General features: G+C 47.2%; 2 protein-coding genes across 5 annotated transcripts in view; both read right to left on the bottom strand.

Moving 5' to 3' along the window:
• Window positions 1–2,067: 2,067 nt before the first annotated feature.
• On the bottom strand, window positions 2,068–10,688 carry LOC119442330 (juvenile hormone acid O-methyltransferase). Its single transcript, XM_037707172.2, has 3 exons — window positions 7,387–10,688; window positions 6,695–6,842; window positions 2,068–3,109 (listed from the first exon to the last, which is right to left on the bottom strand). Exons 1-3 carry the CDS (start codon window positions 8,476–8,478, stop codon window positions 2,925–2,927), a joined length of 1,425 nt encoding a protein of 474 aa, XP_037563100.1. The 5' UTR covers window positions 8,479–10,688; the 3' UTR covers window positions 2,068–2,924.
• An 884-nt stretch (window positions 10,689–11,572) lies between these two features.
• Window positions 11,573–22,006, bottom strand: part of LOC119442328 (thialysine N-epsilon-acetyltransferase-like) — a 38,467-nt gene continuing 28,033 nt past the window's right edge. For 3 of the 4 annotated variants that reach the window (XM_049662059.1, XM_049662061.1, XM_049662060.1), the window contains 4 exons: window positions 13,991–14,039; window positions 13,776–13,844; window positions 13,152–13,339; window positions 11,573–12,500 (listed from right to left, as the gene is read on the bottom strand). In XM_049662059.1, coding sequence (XP_049518016.1) covers window positions 12,288–12,500; window positions 13,152–13,339; window positions 13,776–13,844; window positions 13,991–14,039 — 519 coding nt within the window. In that variant the 3' untranslated portion in view covers window positions 11,573–12,287. The remainder of the gene's footprint in view (window positions 12,501–13,151; window positions 13,340–13,775; window positions 13,845–13,990; window positions 14,040–22,006) is intronic. The other variant, XM_049662058.1, reaches the window with a different exon arrangement.

Genomic DNA, 22,006 nt, shown 5'->3' with positions numbered 1-22,006 from the left:
GTCGTCAGCAACGAGGGTGATGTCATGCCGCCACACTTTTTTGCAGAAGGACTGTGTTAATGCTGCCACGTACGTGGAGGTGCTTGTCACTGTTGTAAAGTCCTAGATAGAGACTGTTTTGAAAGGAAGACCTTATGTTTTTGAGCAAGATTCAGCTCCCGCCCACACCGCCTGCGTCACCCAGGAGTGGCTGGCTGACAACTCCTATGCTCACGTCACTCCCAACTTGTGGCCTCCTAGTTCTCCAGATTTAAATCCGCTCGACTATTATGTCGAGCGTCGTTGAGAGAAAGGCCAACAAACAGCCACATAATACAAAAGACTCGCTGAAGGCCGCCATTGCTGACTCAATGGCCAACATCTCTAACGACCACCTGATTCGTGCATGCAGCCATTTCCGAAGCCGAATTGAATCGGTTATTGCTGCGGATGGTGGATTCATTGTGGAAATAAACTGTAAGAGGAGTATTTCTCAAAGTTTGGTGAAAATATGTCTATTTTGATGGAGATATTCTTCTCTGCCTGAAGCCAAGATTGTGTTCTCAAATACCTCGCGCACCCGGTAAGTACTACGAGTAAAAATAATCCGAAGTATACATAATATGCAGCTGGTTCCCAAATTTTGTAAGATCACGTAAAAAAAAATTAATATGAAGATTTGTTTACTTCAATACTACCGATAGTGATGCCCACGCTATACAGGAAAGCAGTAACTTTGCAAACGAGAAAACAAGTTCCTATTGTACATGGAGCATTTGTTTTTACTCATTGCAACAGGCACCTAGTTTGTTTTTTACTTTGTTCTCGCAAAGCAATGGTTGTCAGGTCGGGGAGCATGCAGGAGCCTCCTTATACTCGATTATTGCGTTTGGTCAGCTTTTCTGTTCAAGCAAGATATTACTCGAATACAATTATCAAAATAACACACATTCATGAGCATCTACCGTTTGAGACATCGTTAATACAGCCTATATGTCGGATCGCAAAATTGACAACTCGAAAGCAGCTCCTGTGTCTTCGCTGCTGCTAGCATGTAAAAATTTCGTTGCCAAGTTGATGACCAAAGTGCAAATTTAGTTTCTCTTTATTGAAGAAATGCTTGGAGCACTGGAGGCTAGTTTTGAAGATACTTCTAGTTGAAGCTTTAGTTTTCCAGACTCCTTAATCTACTAAAAATTGTCAGATGTGAGCAATAGCTAAAGTACAGTCATTTACGATTATGCATGATGTTGCTAATAGAATTCCAACGAAAATGTGCAACGCACTGAAAAACTGCCGATCAAATTGATTCATTTCTGTAGGCGTGGTAACGAAAGAATTAAATGCTCACGTTGTGCAAAGTATCTGAACTTCAAATTGTGCAAAAGGGAGTGTGCACAGTTTTAGTTTCATTTGTTGGGGACTGTAGTACATGCAGTACCAATGCTCAAGCACGTGGATACACTTCCCGACTGTTGCCCAACCTGCAGTCTCAGCAGTGCATCTCCCGCTGTCAATTTTTAGCAGTGCTCTGAGGTACATGTATTCCTCAGTCTATCCATTGCAGACACTAGCTTGCATACACTTGGGAAAGAAGATTATCTGACTTCCTTATCACAGTGTGGACAAAGAAGCTGCAATTTATTGTTTTGGAGACAGTTTGTTAGAGGGGGGGGGGGGACATCATTTTCACACAGCATATGGCTTCCCATAGAATTGCAGGGAGTACTCGCAAGCAGTCATACATTGCCTTGTTCTCAGCTTCGACAGTGCTGTCGGGAATAAGTGGATCAAGACTGTGCAGATTTTGTACATTATAGTTGCTTTGACGATATGAACACTCAGACACATCCAACTGCAGTTGTGCCGAGATATAGGCTTGTGTGGTAGAAATTTACTTTGCAATTCACTTCCAATTTTCACGAATAGTACTGCATTGGTTACATCAGATTTGCTTACTTTCTGCTTCTCGGGCAGCCAAACAAGCATGTTCTTTGCGATACTGATGGCATGCTCATTTCACAACTTTGAAATGTCTACATTAAATATTTTGAAAACTCATTTGGCCTGAAGAGGTTACAGGCCAAATTATGCCAATGGACAGCTTTCCTCTCATGCAGACATGCGAGTCGGCTATGTGCTTAGGTATGCTCATTTTGTTGAAACAGGTGCGTGTCTGAATAAATTCATCATAGAGAACTTGATTCTCTTGAATTATGCACACAATTCTTGTAGCCGATAGTCTCAAGCTAAAAAACACCTACAATATTGCATGAGCACTGATGAGAAGGATTTCTGTAGTTCTCTAAAATTCCTCAAAAAAGTATAAAATGTTGACTGAATTTGCTAGATTCTTGGCAAAGTGTTGCGACACCAATTTTGCACTGAGAGACAGCAACCCAAAGATCACAGTGCCAGATGACCCTGGTTTTGCTTTCTTTATTTGCACTAGATAGGCAGAGAAAGTAAATGCGTCTGGCTATAGTGAATAAGCACATGCCTGGTCCATATGGAAGTAAACATATTCACCGTAGCACATCACAGTCACAGTCTGTGGTATGCGACAACTCTGGCATTCGACACTCCCGAATGCATGCGTCATGACACCCATCTTGTTTAATGAAATGGCAAGGCCAGGACTAATTCCCCGACGAAAGGGGATATTTGAGAGGCCACACAAATATGTGCTTGGTCAGAATAGCTGGGATAAAAGGGGAGCTTCAGAGAATGTCATGGATTCATCCCTGAACAACTGGCTCGATGGTATACTGTCATGAACCAACAGGTGAAGCACGTCATTTAAATACAATGGTCCACGTGTGCATATTTAACCTGTCGTACACCAACACTAATTGGTGCTCAGCAAACAAAGATGTGCCCTAGTGATGCGATCAAGGGTGTGCAAAGGCGCACTCTTGCGAACTCAAGCAGCCTTGCACTGTCAATCAGTTTGTGGGATGGCAAACGGTGGATCGAGAGGCGTGTACGACGTATACGTCGAACTCTGCACTGAACCCAGCTGGACCCTTGTGGCAGCGGCGCAGCATCTCAGCCGACATAGCCTTAGTCAGCTCCTGCTTCTCGTGGTCAGGTACACCGTCTGCCACAGGCAGGACGGCCGAAATGGAACCTGCATACAAACGAGACGATCAGCGAATGTTAAAGGAGTACCATCGTAGGGAGCACTGCACTAACATATTTTTATACACTGGAGTAAAGTCAACAGTAGTCATCTTGAGTACGCTTCTGTTATTTAACACACTGTGCTGTGCTGTCCACTGTGCCTGTCGGGAATGCTGCGTCATCCTTAAAGGCGCACTAAATAGAACTATTTGAGCTGCATTAGTAAATTACCGTCCTACAATGCTGAAATTAGCCACTGCTACCGCGGCGAGGTTTTACAAGCCAAAGTAGACAAAAATGAAAGACCAGCACCAGCTCGCTGTAACGTCATGGATTTTGACTGCGTCTGTTCAGGCTCAGTTAATTTTTTTTTTTTATTGGTAAAGATGTACTGCATTGCAATTCTGAAGAATTCGAAGAATGAACTTAGAAAGTTTCAAGAACTCTTACTGAGCTACCACGGCTCAAATGCGGAAGAAAAAAACAAAAAAACAACTGTGACGTCGCAGGAGGTACAGGTGCTGGGGTTTCGGTGCAAAATAAAAAAAAAACATTGACGTTCATTTTATTTCCTAGAATCAAGCCATTACCACAAGATTCACGAGTGTAGAGTTCTGGCAGAATGATTTATGAGGCTAAAATGATTTGCTGTTAGTGGCATTTTTAGAGGCGCTCTACAGGGGAGTGGACGACCCAACTATTTCATCGTACTGCTTGTAACGGCAGATCGACGCGACTGACTAAGTCAGACTCAGTCTGCTGACGGGGCGTGACGTGCGCAGTGATGGAAATGCTGCTACATGCTGCTCCAAACTCATTTTTGTTAGTAACTGCTCCAAATCTGCTCCGAAACGGCACTGGGAAATTCGATCTCATACTGATTACGAACTGCTGCTGTGGCAACTGCGATATGTAACCGATTACTTTTATAATGTGCTGCGTAGCTTTACCAGTTTGATTTCATTTCTGCCACGAGTACTGGTATTTTAAATATATAGCTCATTTTACTGCATGTTCGATAACCATCCATCTTCATAATTGTTTCTTGCAATTTGCTTTGATTAGTGTATGTGCAATGTTTCGTAATAAATATTAATATTTATGAGACGCTTTGGTGATGCTTTTAACTCTAGGAGTCGTATGGCATATTTTGCCATCTGCTCCGAGAACACCAATAGCTGCTCCAAACAAGCATGTTTTCTGCTCCAAAAAATAAAATGTCGCTTCCATCACTGCATGCATAATTTACAAAGTTAACCTATTGGGGTTTTTACAAACCGTTATGCGATAGCGGGGGACTCCGTGGGGGACTTTGTAAGGGGGGAGGGACTCTAGTGGGGGACTCCGGATAATGCACCTAAATACAAGTACGAGCGTTTCTGAATGTCGCACTCATTGAAACTTAGATGCCGCGGCCGGGATTGAAATTTTGACCTCGTGCTCAGAAGCGCAAAGCCATGTCCACTAGGCTGCCGCAGGGGGTCGTGCGTAGTTCAATGTAATCACGCCTCGAGTAAGTGGCCGCATCGCCATTTTTTTCTGGACCCGCTAGTATAGCTTAATGGATGATGCTGACTATCATCCAGGATGCATCTTTTCGAGGAATGCAGATCTGCGCGACTGCCTAAATAGTAATTTAGGACAAATTCGTAAATTGGATGCATTTTTCAAGGAATTCATACCTGCACAGACAGCCGAAATACTAAGTCAGACACGCGCTCAGCTGCGCGTATTTTAATGTTCCACGACCTCGGATCATCGGCAAGAGCGACTCCATGGAGTTGACGTTGGTTTGCGATTCCGGCTTCTACTTCGGCTGCGGAGACGCCAGGAAGCGCTACTGCATTGGTTACGGTTCATTGTGTTGTGCATTCGGCGATACCTTCATAAGATTGGGCGGGTACGGCACCCTGAGTAGCTTCAGTCACACTCCCGAGTCAATATATACTAGATACTGTGCGTGTACGTGCCCTCAATATTCGGCCGAGCGAAGGACGCTTATGTTTACTGTTCTCGCGACACATCCTCTCGTGCGAGCATCTGTCGGCAAGACCAAACAAATATTAAATTCTGGGGTTTTACGTGCCAAAAGCACGGTCCGATTGTGAGGCACGCCGTAGTTGCAGTATCCGGGTAAATTTTGATCACCTGGGGTTCTTTAACGTGCACTCAATGCATGGTAAACGAACGTTCTTGCCTTGCGCCTCCATCGGAATGCCGCCGCTGCAAACCTTCGAGTTCAGCAGCGCAGCGCTACCGCGGCAGGTCGTCGGCCAGACTATCATCCAGCGCGACGTAGTTCCTGCGATAGAGCCACTGTGCCCTGGCCGTTGTGCCGGTCGGCGCTCCCGTCAGATTTGAAAAACTTGGAGAGCTGCAGTACATGTGCACAGTGCCCATACCACCGCAGGTGACTGATAGGTCAGAGACGCCGCGAGCGCATCCGAAACACGGTGTTTCAGCGAACACTTTCGAAAATTTTACAGCGTAAGCTGTTATGGGCTCATTCCAATAGCCGTTCCGGGTCGCGATGATGCCGCCGCCGGCGTCCGCCGCGTAACTGCTATCGCCGGAAACGCGAATACCCGATTCCCGCTGGGATCGAACCTGCGCCAGCTGCGTGGAAGCCGGATACTCTATCACTGAGTCACGCAAGCCTTTGCTATCGGGCCACGGAAAACCTAAGGCAAACGCAGGGTGAGACGACTCGAGCCTCCGCCAGTATGGTGGCGCCATCTAGGTAAGATGCCTGCAAATGCAGCGTCCGCAGGCGCAAACGACAATATGCGATTCAGACGAGGCGCGCAATCAACGCGCTACCGAGCCTCCGCCAGTGTTGTGGCGCCATCTAGTTAAGGTGCCTGCAAACGTGGCGCCCCCGACATGTAAGTTGTAGTTGTAAGGCTTGATCGGGCTCAGCAGCTGCTGTGTAGGGAGCATTACAAGCCGCAGCTCGCCGTCGACGCCGGGCGGACAGTTCAGATCGTTCTCGTCAAGACGAGGCGAACAGGCTGCCGCGAAGACCCTGTTGTGTGTGGTGCCCAAATTGGAGCTACTCTTGAGCCGCCCCACCAGCTTACCCTGTGACTGTGCTGCGTGTGCCGCGCAGGCCTGCGACTTCTTTAAAGGTTGCCTGTGGCAGATAGAACAATTCTAGTAAGAGGCGGGCATTACTTGCAAAAAAATTAAAATGCATATCGGGTAATTAACAAGAATCACTAATTAAGTTTTTAAATAATTACCTTAATTATGGCCCGTATTGCAATTTACAAATTCTAGCCGTGGAGTTAGCAAGGCGGGTCTACTTGGAACGAATTCTCAGGGTGACACCAGTTTCGAGATATTAATTCCCGAACTTTGCGAAATTGCCGAACTTGTTCGGTGTAGAAGCGTCTTGCATTTCGCCGAACCTTGCGTTAATCCCAAGACGCGAGTGATTGCATGTGAGCACGTAGTACGTCGAAAGGAAGTACTGTACCAAGTTTTCAGTATAAAGGAGCTGCAGTTATGCTTGCCCTTCCGGACTTTTAGCAAAACTATGTGCTATAAGCATGACTGGGTTGGCGGTATTTGGTAGAATAAATATACATACCCGCAAGGTGCTGTTCACTAGGGAACGTCCACACATTCCGGAGTACTTCGCAGGTGTGTGGCTTCAGTGCGGATGCGGCCAGAATGTTTTCCAGATAGGACAACCGGTCATCTGCGTCTTGGCTAGGCGGTATGAAGTCTTCAATGTTCTGGAAACGAGGGTAACAGACGTTCACAGTATGCGACGTGCATAAATTGTCAGGAAACTAGCTTTTGCTTGAAGTTGCGATAACTGCGCGTATTAGAAATTATATCGATTAACCGCAGTAATCTATAAACCGAGGTTAACAGGCACTCAAAATAAGTACCACTATATTTTCATGCTGATGCTGCGGCCAAGTTCAGACAATGGCATCGTGCTCAATAGGACAATGACATTGCTGCTATAGGCGCATAAAAATGCTGCACTATAGTGGCATTCCAAAGCTATAATTGCAACGTGATCACACTGTCGCGCCAACTGTCCACAGTTTCAGAGAGTCAGAAGTGCTGCAGAATGAGCGCACCACATGACCCAACAGTAAGCTCTGTTCGCGCTACGAATGGCCTGCGAACTCGCGAATGAAAAGTATATAGTGCAGGCGCGTCGCCTACGCCAAATGCCTATCGTCAGTGTCCTCGGGCACAAGAGTACAGTTTTGGTCTAATTCCTGGCAACAATTCCGAGCCGTCCGTCAAAAAACGTGCGCTCACCGATATGAGACTCCTCCAACGGTCCATGTGGGCAAAGTCCCTCCACAGCGTGTAGACGGGCGTGCGCGCGCAGAACTGGAGCAGGCACTCGCCCTCGGGCGCCATCAGGTTGCGGACGTTGCGCAGAGCGCCCACCTGGTCGCGGATCCAGTGTAGGCAGAAGAAGGAGTAGACGCGGTGGAAGCGGCCGTACTGCTCCACGAACGGAGACACGTCGCGGGAAACGTCCAGCACGTCGTACGTGACGCGCGGATGCGCGAAGTAGCGCTCCGCGTAAGCGATCATCGCGCTCGACACGTCGGTGCCCACGATGCGCCAGCAAGGAGAGCTGCGAGGCAGCAGCACGTCGCGCGTGAAGTCGCCCACGGCGCAGCCGACGTCCAGGAACTGCTGGTCTTCACTGGGCGCGCGCCGGAACGCCGTGTTGAGCAGATCGAGGACGAGCAGATTGTCGCGCTTCTGGAACGTGTTGGACGAGACGTACAGGTGAGGCTCCAGCGTCGGAGAGGCGGAGCTCGTCGGCGGCGCGCCGTCCGACTGAGCGGACATGCATCGCGCCGGCCCTGTCGGAGGTAGGGCGACCTTGGCGCAAGTCTTCGTCGAGTCGTGTAGGGTCTGGGTCGTCCTCCACAAACGAGGCGTGTCCTCGCGGTCCCCTGCAGCTGCGCACGAAGTATGTAGAAACTTTTCTTTTGCTGGCGCGTTTACAAGCAGACCGGTCGAGTCCGTCCGCCGACGCAGACCCTGGTGTTGCGAAATACGCTGCTCATTGAAATCTCGTCGGGAATCGAATGGGCAAGGCTTGTTTGGTGCGCTGCATCGAAGAAATCGCGTTGCGTCTAACCGGCCGCTCAGGCACCGATGCAGCGCCAGTGTAAACGACTTTTTGGTCGCGCCAGCACGAAGCAAACAGGACATTGCGCGGGAATATAACGAAGGCCGCGACAATTCAAGTTGGACCGCAGGAGAAGCTGCTCGTACCGCGACTGCAACTCCTGGCTGAGGTTTACATTGTCGAGGAAGCGATAAAGATTGACGGACAGTCGTTCGGCCCAGGCGAATATAGTAACGGTGCCATTTTTCAATGCCCATAGTAACTTGGACCCCGCGAAGGAAACGGCGTACGTCTGTGAATTAGGTACCGATGCTTTCCTGAAGCTCCCCGTGGTGCGCGTTGAGGATGTGGTGCCTGTTTGCGCACGGGCTAAATAAATATAGGTGACGAAGGTCACGTGACTAAAAGATAGGTTTGCAAATGCGCCCAACTTGCAAAAGTGTCGCGAGACAGCTGCATTAAAAATGCGGAATCATGGCCGACACGAGCGATGCGTTTGCTCGGTCTGCGCAATGCGCATTCGCAGTGATATATCCACTTGTTCGTTCGCGGCTATATGCTTGGCGTTTTATCGAACCGTTGCGATTATGAGTACCGGTAGTTAGTCGCAACGTTTCGAGAAAACCTCGTGGACGGGCTTGATAATGGTCGAAATGGAGCATAGTGTATACGATAAAGCCTTTTAACAGACCATTTCTGCGATGCGCTATCTGTTCGATTAACATTGGAGCTAAGCTTGCTCAATAAACAATTGGCATCACTGACGATAGATTCTTGTGACTTGTCTATCATGTACCGTAATGGCACAGACACATGATCGCTGGTGGAGGTGCTTCATAGCGTCGTCGAGTCACTGTTACATCGCAGAGGCGGCTTTATACGGTAGCTTTACTTGAAGTCGACCCAGTGCCGGATTAAGGTGGGGGCTATGGGGGCTGCAGCCCCTGGCCCCCAACTTTCAGGGGTCCCACTCGACCACTTGAAAAATTAAAAAAGTTACTGGAGCGTGCTTGCTGCCCACGTTGTCATCGAAAACCGACGGCCGGGGCAACTTCTTGACAGCCGTCGCTTTCGTTTCGGTGCGTTCGCATGAGGAGGCAGAAACTTGCGACACTCGCATTGAAGAACGGTCTCTTCTAAAGAAGCTGTCCAAGCTGGAAACGGCATTCATGGCAACGTTGTGGCTTCAAATTTTGGAGCGGTTCGACAAGGCGAATGTTGCACTCCAGAAACCTGGTCTAGACCTGTCAACGGCTGTGGACTTGCAGAATTCTTAGACGGGTTCGTGATATCTCTGCGACCATAATCCAAGTTTTGAGGTAAGGGCAAAGGCACTTAGCGTAGATAAGAGCTATTAGTGTGAACGCATTCGATCCACTTCAACGAAGCTTGTAGCAGAACAGGACATGTGGCAGCAGAAAGTTCGAAATAGGGACGTTCAATGTAATTATTGACAACTTAAGCACAGCGTTACGGGCTCGGATTATGGATATCTGCGTACACCAGCCTCTGTCAGAAATTTCAGTGCATAGCGCTTCTCCGGGAAGTTCATTGCGATGACGACTTGGTCAATCAAGCTGGTGGATTAGTGGAAGCGTACAAGGGCAATCTTGACTCGACTTCTTCCGCTGAAGTAGTCCAGTTCTTTCAGTACCTGGAGAGTTCCAGTTTCCATGACAGAAGCGCGAGTGGTCTGCTCAAAATGTTAGAGCAAAAAGATATATTGTATGCGTTTTTCCAAATGTCTCCATTGCTCTTAGGTTATACCTAACTATTCCTGTAACAAACTGCGACACTGAGCGCTCCTTTTCAAAACTGTCGTTAATTAAAAACTGCTTGTGCTCCACTCTCGGCGAGAGGAAGTTGAACTCCTTAGCCATCATGTCGATCGAAAGGGACCTGTTGAGAGATTTTTCTTTTGATGAAGCCATATGTAAACATGCGAGGTTGAAAAGCTGCAAGATGCCGTTTTAAATGTTATATTTGTTCGTGCTTTAGCTTAGTGGTAGTTTCTCTCACTTGCTTGTTTTTGGTCAATGAACAGCGTGAAGGAAGTCGTTCTTTGTTCCTATTTTGTAACGAGTTATGAAGTTTGAGTCCGACGTGATTGCTTTTCCTCGCCGTATTGAATGTGAGTATTTATTAAAAAGTGAAGCCATTGTACATGATTCGTATGGCTGTTTCAATGTTCAAATACTGCAATTGTACATACGTTTTGTTGAATGTTACGCGATTATAACTTGAAGATTGAATGCCTAATAAAATGTTTATTGTTTTGACGAATAAGCTTTTCTGTTTTTTGGTCCGTGCTGCGTGCCGATGCGGCACTTCGACGAATGGTGAATTTCTGATGTTCTGACGCTTTAAGTATACCGACGTGTACGTCATATAGTAACCGTTAAATAATACTAGAAATCACGCCAAGAAATTAGTTTCCCGAACCCATAAAGATGCTGTAGTTTTGATCACTAATCAGTGAACGTAACATATGGGCTTCGAAAAATTCAGGCGTCTTAAACCAGTCGTCATCATCATCATCATCGTCGTCGTCATTAGGGCCCCAAGGGTGCAGTTAGCCCCGAGCCCCGAGATTTCTTAATCCGGCACTGCAGTCGACCCCGTCTCCAATGGCTACTTGCAGGGGGGGGGGGGGGGGCGCACACTGGGTACGTGTCACTGGCCCGTTGTCTGGAAGATCGTGTGCGCCGCGTGCGACCAAGTTTGTTGAAAGAGGGGCGCTCGTTTCTGCACGACGATACTGCCCCTGCGCACTCTGCATTGATCGTGCGTGAGTTTTTTGCACGCCATTTCATCACTGCGCTGGAACACCATCCCCACTTGCCGGATTTGGTCACTCAATTTTATCAATACATTGGAGGGTCACTTCAGCCTATAAAATGTATAGACGAGGGTCTCTACAACTTTTAGAGCGCAACTCTTAGGCGCCCGTTCCTGCGTTGAGTGTCGGCGTCCCTCGGCGTAACCGAAGTGAACAAGCATAGCGAAGCATGAAGGAGCGAACGCGGAGCGCAGCGGGGGATGAAGACGGCGAGAGCGAAGAGAGCGCGAGGAGAAAAAAAAAAAAACACCGCCCAAGCACTCCGTACAGATGGTTAACCAGCGAAGCTGAAACGTACGGCCCTGGTGTTTAGCAGTGGGTTAATCCCGACGCTGTATTGAAGCGTTTCTCAATGATTGGTTACATGCTTGTGTTTCTAGTGGAACGCAAGCGCCAATCGCGGGCGGATATGTTGCTAACCACGACGCCGAGCTAACTCGAGATATCGAACGCATGTGATAACGGCAAGCCGAGGAGGAGGCGTTGCGGGCACAGCAGCGTCAACGTGCGTAGAAAATTTCCGCCGAAGGTCCCGCTGGAGCTTTCGACCAGCCGCGCTCAACTAGCCGCGTTCACGTAATCTCCACGGAACCGGACGACTACACGTAAACTCCACGTGACCGCTCTGTATGGCGCTCTCTTCGGCTCTCTAAATCAGCCAGTGCTGACATCACAGGACAGGTACCATATAGTCCACAACAGGTGGCGCCACTAAGATTTCCCATTTTCGTCATTTTCTCGCTTACAAAAGCTCTGTTCCCGCTACGAATGACAAATTTGTTATTACAAAAGCCTAAGCTTTCAATCTAACTAGACTTCACATTTTCCTTAAGTGTTCCCTTAAATAATGACCGGTTATTCGCTGTGGAAGGACTTATGTCGCTGGTCGCAAGCAAAAATGCATTGTGGTATTTTTTCTTATGAAATTAAACAAATATGGCAGCCTGCGGCTACAAAAGGTGTATAAAATAATCTACCAGCACTAGCTCTAGAATTTGTTATTTGTGACATCATCACCCGTTTATTTGTTTACAAATATCAGTAATATCCTTGCATCGTCATTTGAAATAAACCGTCTCGGTTGTATGTTGGCAATATGGCATGCGTGCGAACATTTTTGTTTGACTTCGTTCCGACTTTTCCAAGCCGCGCTCGTGCTGTTTTGAAATTTCGACATCGAATACGAATCGGAGAACAAGGGGCCGGTCGATGCTGCAGCTTCTTCGGTCACGACTTGCTCGTGCTGGCGGCGGTGTTGAGCGGCGTCCACGGCTGCTCCAGGGTGAGCATAGTGATGGCGCGCTTGTCCATCTCGAAGAGGTGCCACCCTTTCTCCCGCTCCTGGTCCATGCCGCCGTGCCTCCGCATCAGGTTGATGAAGGCGTCGCTCTTGGTCAGCGCGTGACAGGTGAGCTCGTTGCACTTGTTCTGAGCCGCTTCCTGCACAAGCGGAAGACGACGACGACATCAGCTCAGGGGGCTCCGGAAACGGATAGGCCACTGTCTCCACAGGTTTCATTCTATCGGAGAAAAGAGGGCGAGGGGGGCACTGCATGCCCCCACATACACGAGGCCCGACAAACCTACAATATAGCAAATTAAGCCTTGGTTTCACAAAAACAAGAAGGCTTGTGTAGGTGAAATGCGCCCTGGATCCTGCCCCCACGCTTGGAATACACTCCCGGAGCGAAGCGGCTCGAATGACTATTTTCCCACATATGTACAATCGAGGTAGGCTTCCCTTGAATAGGACATTTTCACATGCACGCTCAAGGCACAATTACGCTGAAGGCATATCTGGAAGTAACACGTTTACTCAAGGCAAACTTGTATACAGAGCCATATCCAGGCCTTCAATCGATGTATAGTGCTCTAACGCTGAGATAAACCATTTCTTGTTGGGTGGAGGCACGCTTACACGCTGAAGACAGTCTTGTCCAGTGCGATTGTTAAGGTAATCTTGTCAGGTCCGCTTCAGGTACGTTTACGTTGAAAGCAGTATATCGTGCTCATCCAAAAAGCTAAGCCTTACCATTACGATCGCAGTACATTTACATTGAAGACCATGAATAATTATGGCAATAGGCTGACCTTGAAGACAGCCCTGAGGAGTGCCGAGCCGACACCCTTTCCTCGGTATGCGGGAGCCACGTGCAAGCCATCCAGGACCATGCTGCGGCCGCCCCAGGTGCTGAAGACGAGGCTGTACAGCGCGCAGCCAATCAGCGGGGGTGACGGCATCAGGCTGGCGCACAGCGGAGGGCACGGCACGCCGATGCCTGCGTGCAAACGTCAAAGGGCAGTGTGGAGGAACTTGTTCCATGGCTGGTATACGGCCATTTCTTAGTCTCTGTGTCTTTAGACCAGTGAGGAAGCTTAAAACATTCACATTAAAACATGGGTAGTTTATAAACGGTATGGGATGTGCATGCTGGTGCCCAGAAACGGCATTAAGGACCTTATACGGACCCACCATGACCCGTACAATGTCCTTAGTTCCGTTGGGACTAATAAACGTCGTTTCCACTATTACTCCCACGGACGAGGTGTTCTGGTACATCGCGTCTAGTGGCGAACTCAAATCGCATTCAAGGACACGTAAGAACTGGTTAAAGTTTCATGCATGCTTTCCGAAGGTCTGTCATAACTTTCCGAGTTCGCGATTCAATTTATGGCGATGGTACACCCCGGAATCGACAGCAACTGTGGGCTTACCTCCGCTACTGTCCTCAGCCACCAGGATATTCACCAGAGGCCAGTCTCCAAAGGCATTTTCCTTGAGATCTGCGAAGTTGTGCATTGATTTAGAACGAGGAGGGCGTACTGCGGTGTCCTATATACCATGCTTTAGCATTTAACCAAGTCAGTAGCCTAAACATAAAGCTACCTTTCTTTATGGCGAAAGTCGAGGGAGTGTTGGCCGTTCTCACCTGCCATTGCGGTTGTATCGTCCTTGAAGTCGAATTCTTGAGCGCCTTTCTGAAAAGTGTATAAAAATAACATTTCTCGCTATCGCCAGCGTGAACTTATCGTCAGATGAATGCCCACCCGCCTGTCTCTTTCATGTCACTTTGACCTCACAACGGTCACTTTTCTGCTAAGCACGAGGTCGTGTGTTTGATTCCCCGTACTCAAATATACAGGCGGGATACAGAAACGTCCATGCGTTGGGCTATCGACTTAAGGTAAGCAACCTCAAGTGGTAAAAAATAATCCAGGCATTTCGTTTCTTGTAGCGAATGCGCAGATTCGAGGTGCAAAAATCAATCATTCAGTCTGTCAATGAGTCAGCAAACAGTAGTAACGTGTTACGTAGTCATCAATTAGTCAATGAATTAGCCACTTATGTATTGACGTGTGACGTAATGGCACAGTGACGTAGCACGACGTGGATTAACTCCAGCTGTTGAAAGCTGCGATGTGTGTTATACATTAGGCAAACTCCTTGTCGCTGTTGAAGTTGTCATGATTTCTTGTTCGTTTCTTTTTGTTTATATTTGTTTCCCTACAGTCGCGTGATAATCGCACCTTCGTCGCCATGAAAATGCGTTGCTTGCGCTTTGCCTAGTGCAAAACTAGCAAACACGCAGAATACACATCGCATAGTCGAGGGCGAAATTGTTATCAGGTCATAGGGGTGGTGGCGGTTTCCAGACAAACGTAGCCTTTCTTCTGCACGAAATTTTTATATGCAAAAATAATTGTCGAGCTCTATGATTTTCACGGCATAACAGGAACAGTACGTAGATGTCGTAAAACGAATAACATGCTGAACATTGCTATCAGCATTACGAGGGCGGGTCTTAAGTGAACGTTCTAGCCGGGAAAACGTATTAGCGACGTCCAAGTGTTTTACTTCACTTGGGCAGCAACTCGCATATCTGTCGTCCTTATGAGCTTTTTTATGTCGATATATGTACTTGGTGGCTTAAACTTGATATTAATGTCCTCGTTGCCTTTCGTGTGACAATAGTATGGTCTCTGTCTTCAGGAATACAAGAACTTTTCAGTCAACGTTGTCTGTTCTCTATATCCTGATCCCGTCCCGTTTTTGCGTAATTAAAGTAAACATTTCTACTGTGTGTGTCGCATATCAGTCATCCACGCAAAATAGGTTATGTGCATGTCACATCCGCAGATAAGGGCGCCTGAAAAAAAAATGGCTCATAGAAACACAATTTGTACAGACGATATGACACGAGACATCCGTCGCTTCAAAATGATGCAACACGATTGACGTCAGAAAGGGCTGCACCAGTTCGCTTAGAGTCCGTTTAAACGGCAGCGGTGCTTACATGTCCTTAACACACAGTTATCAAAGAAGGGACACACAACATCAGCACAGCCTTGAGTGACTATATACTCTGTCTGACGAATTCCGTGCAGTGAATTCTAGGGCTCGTGTCAGCCGATTAGTAACGAGCGCTGATCGAGTGCTCCAAAGAAGATGGGATTGCCTTTAAAGCACGCTACTTCTTTCTGGGGTTTTACGTGCCAAAACCAGGTCTGATTATGAGACACGCCGTAGTGGAGGGCTCCGGGTTAATTTTGACCACCTGGGGTTCTTTAGCGTGCACTACAACGCAAGCACACGGGCGTTTTTGCATTTCGCCTCCATCGAAATGCGGCCGCCACGGCCGGGATTCGATCCCGCGACCTCGTGCTCAGCAGCGCAACGCCTTAGCTGACTGAGCCACCCCGGCGGGTGGAAAGCACGCTACTACATATAATCCTTCCGTCAAGATTCTATTCAGTCGGCGACGCGGTGTATGCCGATCAGAAGCAGACAGTGAAGAAGTCTGGTTATATTTTCTAGTTGGGTGACGTGGTCCACATAGGTTTCGCTGCACATGCGTCCGCGAGCCGCCTTGCACTTACCATCAGTCTCTTGAGGGCGTCGCAGTCTGTCGGCTTGGCCTTGCGGATGTGGACGCCTATTGTTGTGCTAGACATGCTGGAAGCGCGGGCGCAGGAGGCACTCTCCGTCGGCCTATCTCGAATTTTGACGCGACTGAATTTCGCTGTCCGATCGCGGCTTCACATCACCCGAACCTGCTCTGCGGCCGTGCTGCGGCGTTCGCGCGATGGGAACCTCTCGCGGCCAGTGCACGAGTCGGTGCACGCGGACCGAGAATGAGAAAGAAGAAATAATTCATAGCCCTTCCACTATGTGAAGATTGAAGACCAGCGAAGCTGTTAGTTTGGTTTAATTGTATTTAATCTTTTTAATTTGGTGGTTATGTTAAATGGTTGAAAATACACAACACATAACTTCGTTGTTTGCTTTTGTCTTGTTATTTTAATTCTATTCACTTGGTCACCATATTGATGATTGCCTTATGGTCGCTATGGTAAACTGAAATTGGTTGCACATCGGTTCTAGACACATTCTTGCTAAATGTGAGATCAATGCACGATCTGTCGCGTGTTGTTGTTGGCACATCCACTTCATTGCAACACTTTAAGCCGAAACCGAAACGTTCCAACATGAACGTTGAGATCCACCTTCCGTCGGGTCTGCCGATTATCAACGTTAAAGTCCCCCACGACGGCGATGTATGCGTTGTTGTCGAGAGACACCCAACCGAACACGTCAGTCAGAAAGACTTCGATCTCTCTCTTTGAGGTTGCGGGAGCGATGTATACCGCAGCAACTACTGTGCCATCTTCTAGCCTAACGGCACAAACGTCCGCACAATCCGAGACGGTGTCATCATTTACGACCGGCATACCGAGTCCAAGGGGCAACTGATCACGTCGCTAGGGTAATGGCTATGTCAAGAGAGTCTCTTTGGGTCCCACTTGTGACAAGGTTAGTTCAAGGGCGCGTTACAGGTCCCCGAGCCTACAGGTGTATGTGCCATTGAGCTTGGACCCTTTCTGCACTATCACCGGGATCGGCCCACATGATTTTTTTTTTGTCAACATCTCGGACACATTTTTTTCCAGATCCTAGCCATAGAGAGCTTCGCTGTAAAACTGTAACGGCGAAGCACGTTTACTACGTTGTGTGACTGCCCTCAGAACGTGGAGGAGCGATAGAAGTTGAGCAATCACCTTACGCGCCTCGACAGCCCACCGTTGTCGGAAGGCGTTATTTCAGGCCCTTGGCCGGACGTTAAATCGAGTTTTAAGGCCATCCAAGCCTTACTTGACTTTTTAAAAAGTACGAGCCTGGACTGTAGGCTTTGAGTAGACCATATCGCATGCTATATGTTTTACATCCTCCTCTCGTCATCGTCACCCATCATTCGCCTCTTTCTTCCCTCTTTCTTTCCCTCTTTCTTTCCCTCTTCCCCTTCCTTCAGCGTAGAGTAGCTGGCTAGAGGAATGTACCTAAGGCCGACCTCTCTGCAGTTCATATCAGTAAACTTTTTCTCTGTTCGACGATTTATTTCTACAAGTGAGTTAATCTATACTCAATTTTTTTTTCTTCGTTTGATTCTTACCAACCTGTACTCGAATTCGGTTTCAGTCGTCTTGGTAATTAAATTTTTTTGGGACGTGCGCACTCGGACTCGACAGTGGCTGTCATAATAGACACCGAGACCACAACATCCAAGATTTAATCTTCTCGCGAAGCCAGGTTTTTTTTTTTTTTTAAAGCCACCTTGGTGTCACCCCAACCTTAGTTTGATGATGTTGATGGAGATGATCTATCGACATCCCTTTCGAAACGCGTTGGCGGCAAATTTAATAGTCACCTAGCCTGCTTGAGCTAATCAAGTATAATCTATTGATATTTATCGGTCTAGCATTTTGTCTACGTCAGCTTAATATTTTCTCTCTTCCTTAAAGCCTCAATATTTACAGTACGTAGTTGCATTTGCCTGTAACGGACCCAGCTGCTGGCGGGAAGCGCCGCATAAGTTACTGCCGAGTTTAGCATACCGAAACTGCACAAAGGGTTAAGAGCGAGCCGTAGTGAACGAGGCTTATATTTTCGATCACCTGCGGCTCTTTACCGTGCGCACCAGCACGGCACACGAGCGTCTTTGCATTACGCCTCGATCGAAATGCGGCTGGGAGTCGAACACGCGACCTCGTGCTCAGCAGCGCGACAGTTTAAATTCTTTTGCGTTGAACGTTACTCTACTTTCGTATTAGTGCTATACCCGATTTTTGGCCAATATCCTAGAGTGCATATGTGCCACTGACTCGCGGGGCTGGTGGTGTCATTCTGGAAATTAATTCCAAGTGGATACGCCTGACAAGCTCACCGGCTACAATACTTAAATTGCAATGTGTCGTAAAGTAATTAACTAAGAAGTTAATTAGTGAATTTTTGTTAAATACTTGAACATGTGTTGCGATTTCTCGTGCTACTAATGTCTGCCTCTTCGAATAACCCAGCTGAACGATAAGAAATGTGCTACCTGCCGCAGGCGATTTTTAAAAAATCCTCTAAAACTTAGAAATGAACACCCTTTTCATATATATACAGGGTGTTTCAGCGAACACTTTCAAAATTTATTTATGGTTGCCTGTGGCAGATAGCCCAATTCTAGTTAATGAGCTGGTCTACTCGAAGAGGCGGACATTACTTGCACAAGAAATTGAAAAGCATAATCGAATCATTAACAATAATTCACTAATTAAGTTTTTAACTAATTACCTGATGGTCCATATTGCAATTTACAAATTGTAGTCGGGGAGTTCGCAAGGCGAACTCCCCTTGGAATTAATTCTCAGGATGACACCAGTTTGGAGATAATAATTCCCAAACTTTCCGGAGAAATGCATTGGCGTTCCAGTTAATTTTCTGCTTGAATGCATAAAGCGACGTTTTGTTAAGATACTAACTGGAACGCCAATGCATTTCTCAGCAAAGTTCGATAATTAATCTCGAAACTGGTGTCATCCAGAGAATTCGTTCCAAGTGGATCCGCCTTGCGAACTCCACGGCTACAATTTGTAAATTGCAATATGGGCCATCAGGTAATTAGTTAAAAACTTAATTAGTGAATTATTGGTAATTATTCAATTATGCATTTCATTTTCTTGTGCAAGTAATGTCCGCGCCTCTGCGAGTAGACCAGCTCATGAACGAAAATTGTGCTATCTGCCACAGGCAACCTTTAAGAATTTTTGAAAGTGTTCGCTAAAACACCCTGTATATATATATATATATATATATATATATATATATATATATATATTGTAACGACGTGGCATCGACGAGGACGCGGAGCAGCGCCAACAAAGACGCCTTATCAGTCGTCACCAAAAAAAATGTCACAGTTTCGCCCTAAGGGCGAAGCAATGAATGCGATAGCAACACAGCAATGTCATACGAAGTAAGGTGAGCGGCTTTGGTAGCAACAACACGCAGAACTGTTGTCGACGCCATCGGCGTTTTGCCCGCGTTAGCTCAAAATGCGTGCGGCGTTGGTGACTGTTGCTGGAGCCTCTGATATAAATAGGCACTTGGTGCCGCAGCTAAACGTCGCCTCCATTCCCCCCCCCCCCTCCCCCACGGCCTCTCGCGCGTCCGAAGAAGGCGCGTTTGCTCTACATATATGGTGATTGTAAAGGAGAAAAGAGACGCCTACTTCTGCAGCCCTTAAGCGAGCACGGCGCAGAACGCGCGTTTGTTCTCCGCCGTGCGTTCACTCCCCGTGAAAGACGCGCCCCTCGCGCCCTTTCACTCGCACATACAGCGTTCGGCGCGCGGCGACGATTTCATCTCCAAATGACGTCATACGGAACCTCACGGCGACGGCGACGGCGACGGCGACGCCGACGGCAGAAATCTGCTTTTGAGTGTCCATATAATTGCTATCGCAATAAAACCAACAACGTCTTCGTCTCCACGCTTAACCTAAAAACCCGAGCTTCGTCGACCTTGTCTTGTCCCTACTGGCACATACCCGCGGCAATATAGAGAGAGCAAGCAAGAGAGGAAAGGCAGGGAGGTTAACCAGAAGTGAGTTTCCGGTTTGATACGTACCCTAATAGTTGTTCCAATATATATATATATATATATATATATATATATATGGGAGAAAAGGTTGGACAATTGTATTGACCACCACGACGGAGATTATTTTGCAAATGGCTGCTCTTTTTCCTAAATGAAAGTGTCTTCTTGTGGGAAACTTTCATTTAGGAAAAAGGGCAGCCATTTGCAAAATAATCTCTATCGTGGTCAATACAATTGTACAACTTTTTCTCCCATTTTTGGAAGAAACTCGGAAGCTCCTCAACTTAATGTGGCCGAGCGGCTCCTGCGAACTTTTCTTCACCTCGCGCACTGCGGCAAATAACCTTTTTTAGTGGGTTTCCTTACTTGAAAATAACAGAAAAAATTACAGGCAACTCGGCGTGATGGAAAAGGTTGGTGGGGAACGCCGTCTCATCCTTGACAACTTAAATACCACGCCACAGACGAAGCAGTGTCAGCTGGGCGCTATCGTGACGGAGAAACCCATAACCAAGATTCCACGATTTTGCGCGTTCCCCTCGCACGTTTCCTGTCGATGTCCTCAATACCTTTGATTGCGGATTGACAGTCTGTCCAGGAGGGACAAATTGCAGTTGCACAATGCCAGAAACGCCGATGAAGAAGAAGCAAGAAACGACGACCATCGTCTTCACACGAGCGCATGCACTTGTCGCATTTTTTGCAATCTTAGTGAAGAAGGAGTCTTTCGGGGTCATAGCTCTTGTCGTTGGTGATGTTTTTCGAAAGGCTTGGGACACTTCCGATGTGATTTCTTTTTGCAAAATCCTGGCACAAAATCAAACCAGTGTTATTTGTTGTGTTGAAATGAGGTTTATTGATACAGGAGTAGATGTAGATCTTTCGGATATACTGGCACGGAACGGGTGGCTAAACAGTTACGTCGGGCAGCGCTCTTAGCCCTTCTTAACTTCGGCGTCGTCTTTTGCGGAGCGATCACGATGCTGCTACTGAGGATGATGATGATGATGATGATGATGATGATCCTTTATCATGGCTAGCACCCACTGAGGGGGATAGGCCAAGAATCGGGCGGCAGTATGTAGCTAAAAAAAAGATCTTTTTGACAATGAGATACGCAAAATAAAAGAAGGCAAAAACAAAAACAAAGAAAATTTTGCATAACTAGAGTAGTGTGCCAACGAGCAGTCAGACTAACTGAAGGGTGAAAAATGAGGTTATTATCAAGGTCAGAAAAAATACAATGTTACTAACGAATTTGGAGAAACAAATTTCAGTGAAATGAATACTGATCTGATAGGTAGAATAAAGTTACTATAATTAACAGGGTAATCGTCTTGTTTCTGTTAAAAATTGAAACACTGCGCAACAAACGTCTCTGTTACAATAGCCGAGGGTAGAGGCCCCAAATGATAATAATACTGGTGTATTTAATCTTAATCCAATTTTGCAGAGTTGAGCTTCGAGTAATATCTTTCTCTGGTTTGAATAACGTCGGCATGATAAAAAGTAGTGGTCTATTGTTTCAATTTCCTTACAATTTTGGCACAGAGGGGACATCGTCAGACCAGCTCTATGTAAAATAGAAATTCAATTACGGGATGCGACAGCGTAATTTGGAGAATGTAACTTCTAACTGCCGAGAAGGTTATGTTGGTGGCGTGCATCATCAGAGCATGTTGTACGTCTTCCTCATCAAAGTGTGTCCAAGTCCGCACTCAAAACCCATTCGCAGTTCCGAAATCTTGTCAGTCGTGTAGGGGCGAGTCCGCCGGCGACTCTCGCTAATTTTTTTGCCGAACCTTTTCAACAACCCCGTATGTAGGGTGTCCCACGTAACTTGAGCCATACTTTCTCACCTACCTGGGTCACTGGTTAGTTCATGGTCGAATGGGCAGCGCATCGAGCTGCCGTTGCGGTGAGGGAACAAGTTTGGAAACCAACCGTCGGACCAACTTGGGTCACCAAGTATGTGGCAATGTGTGCATATGTGCCGCTGTTCAACAAGCTTCTTTCACGCCGA

Source organism: Dermacentor silvarum, chromosome 2 (genome assembly GCF_013339745.2).
Source record: "Dermacentor silvarum isolate Dsil-2018 chromosome 2, BIME_Dsil_1.4, whole genome shotgun sequence".
Lineage (NCBI taxonomy): Eukaryota > Metazoa > Arthropoda > Arachnida > Ixodida > Ixodidae > Dermacentor > Dermacentor silvarum.
The sequence above is the reverse complement of the archived record's forward strand: the minus strand, read 5'-3'. Positions and strand labels throughout refer to the sequence as shown.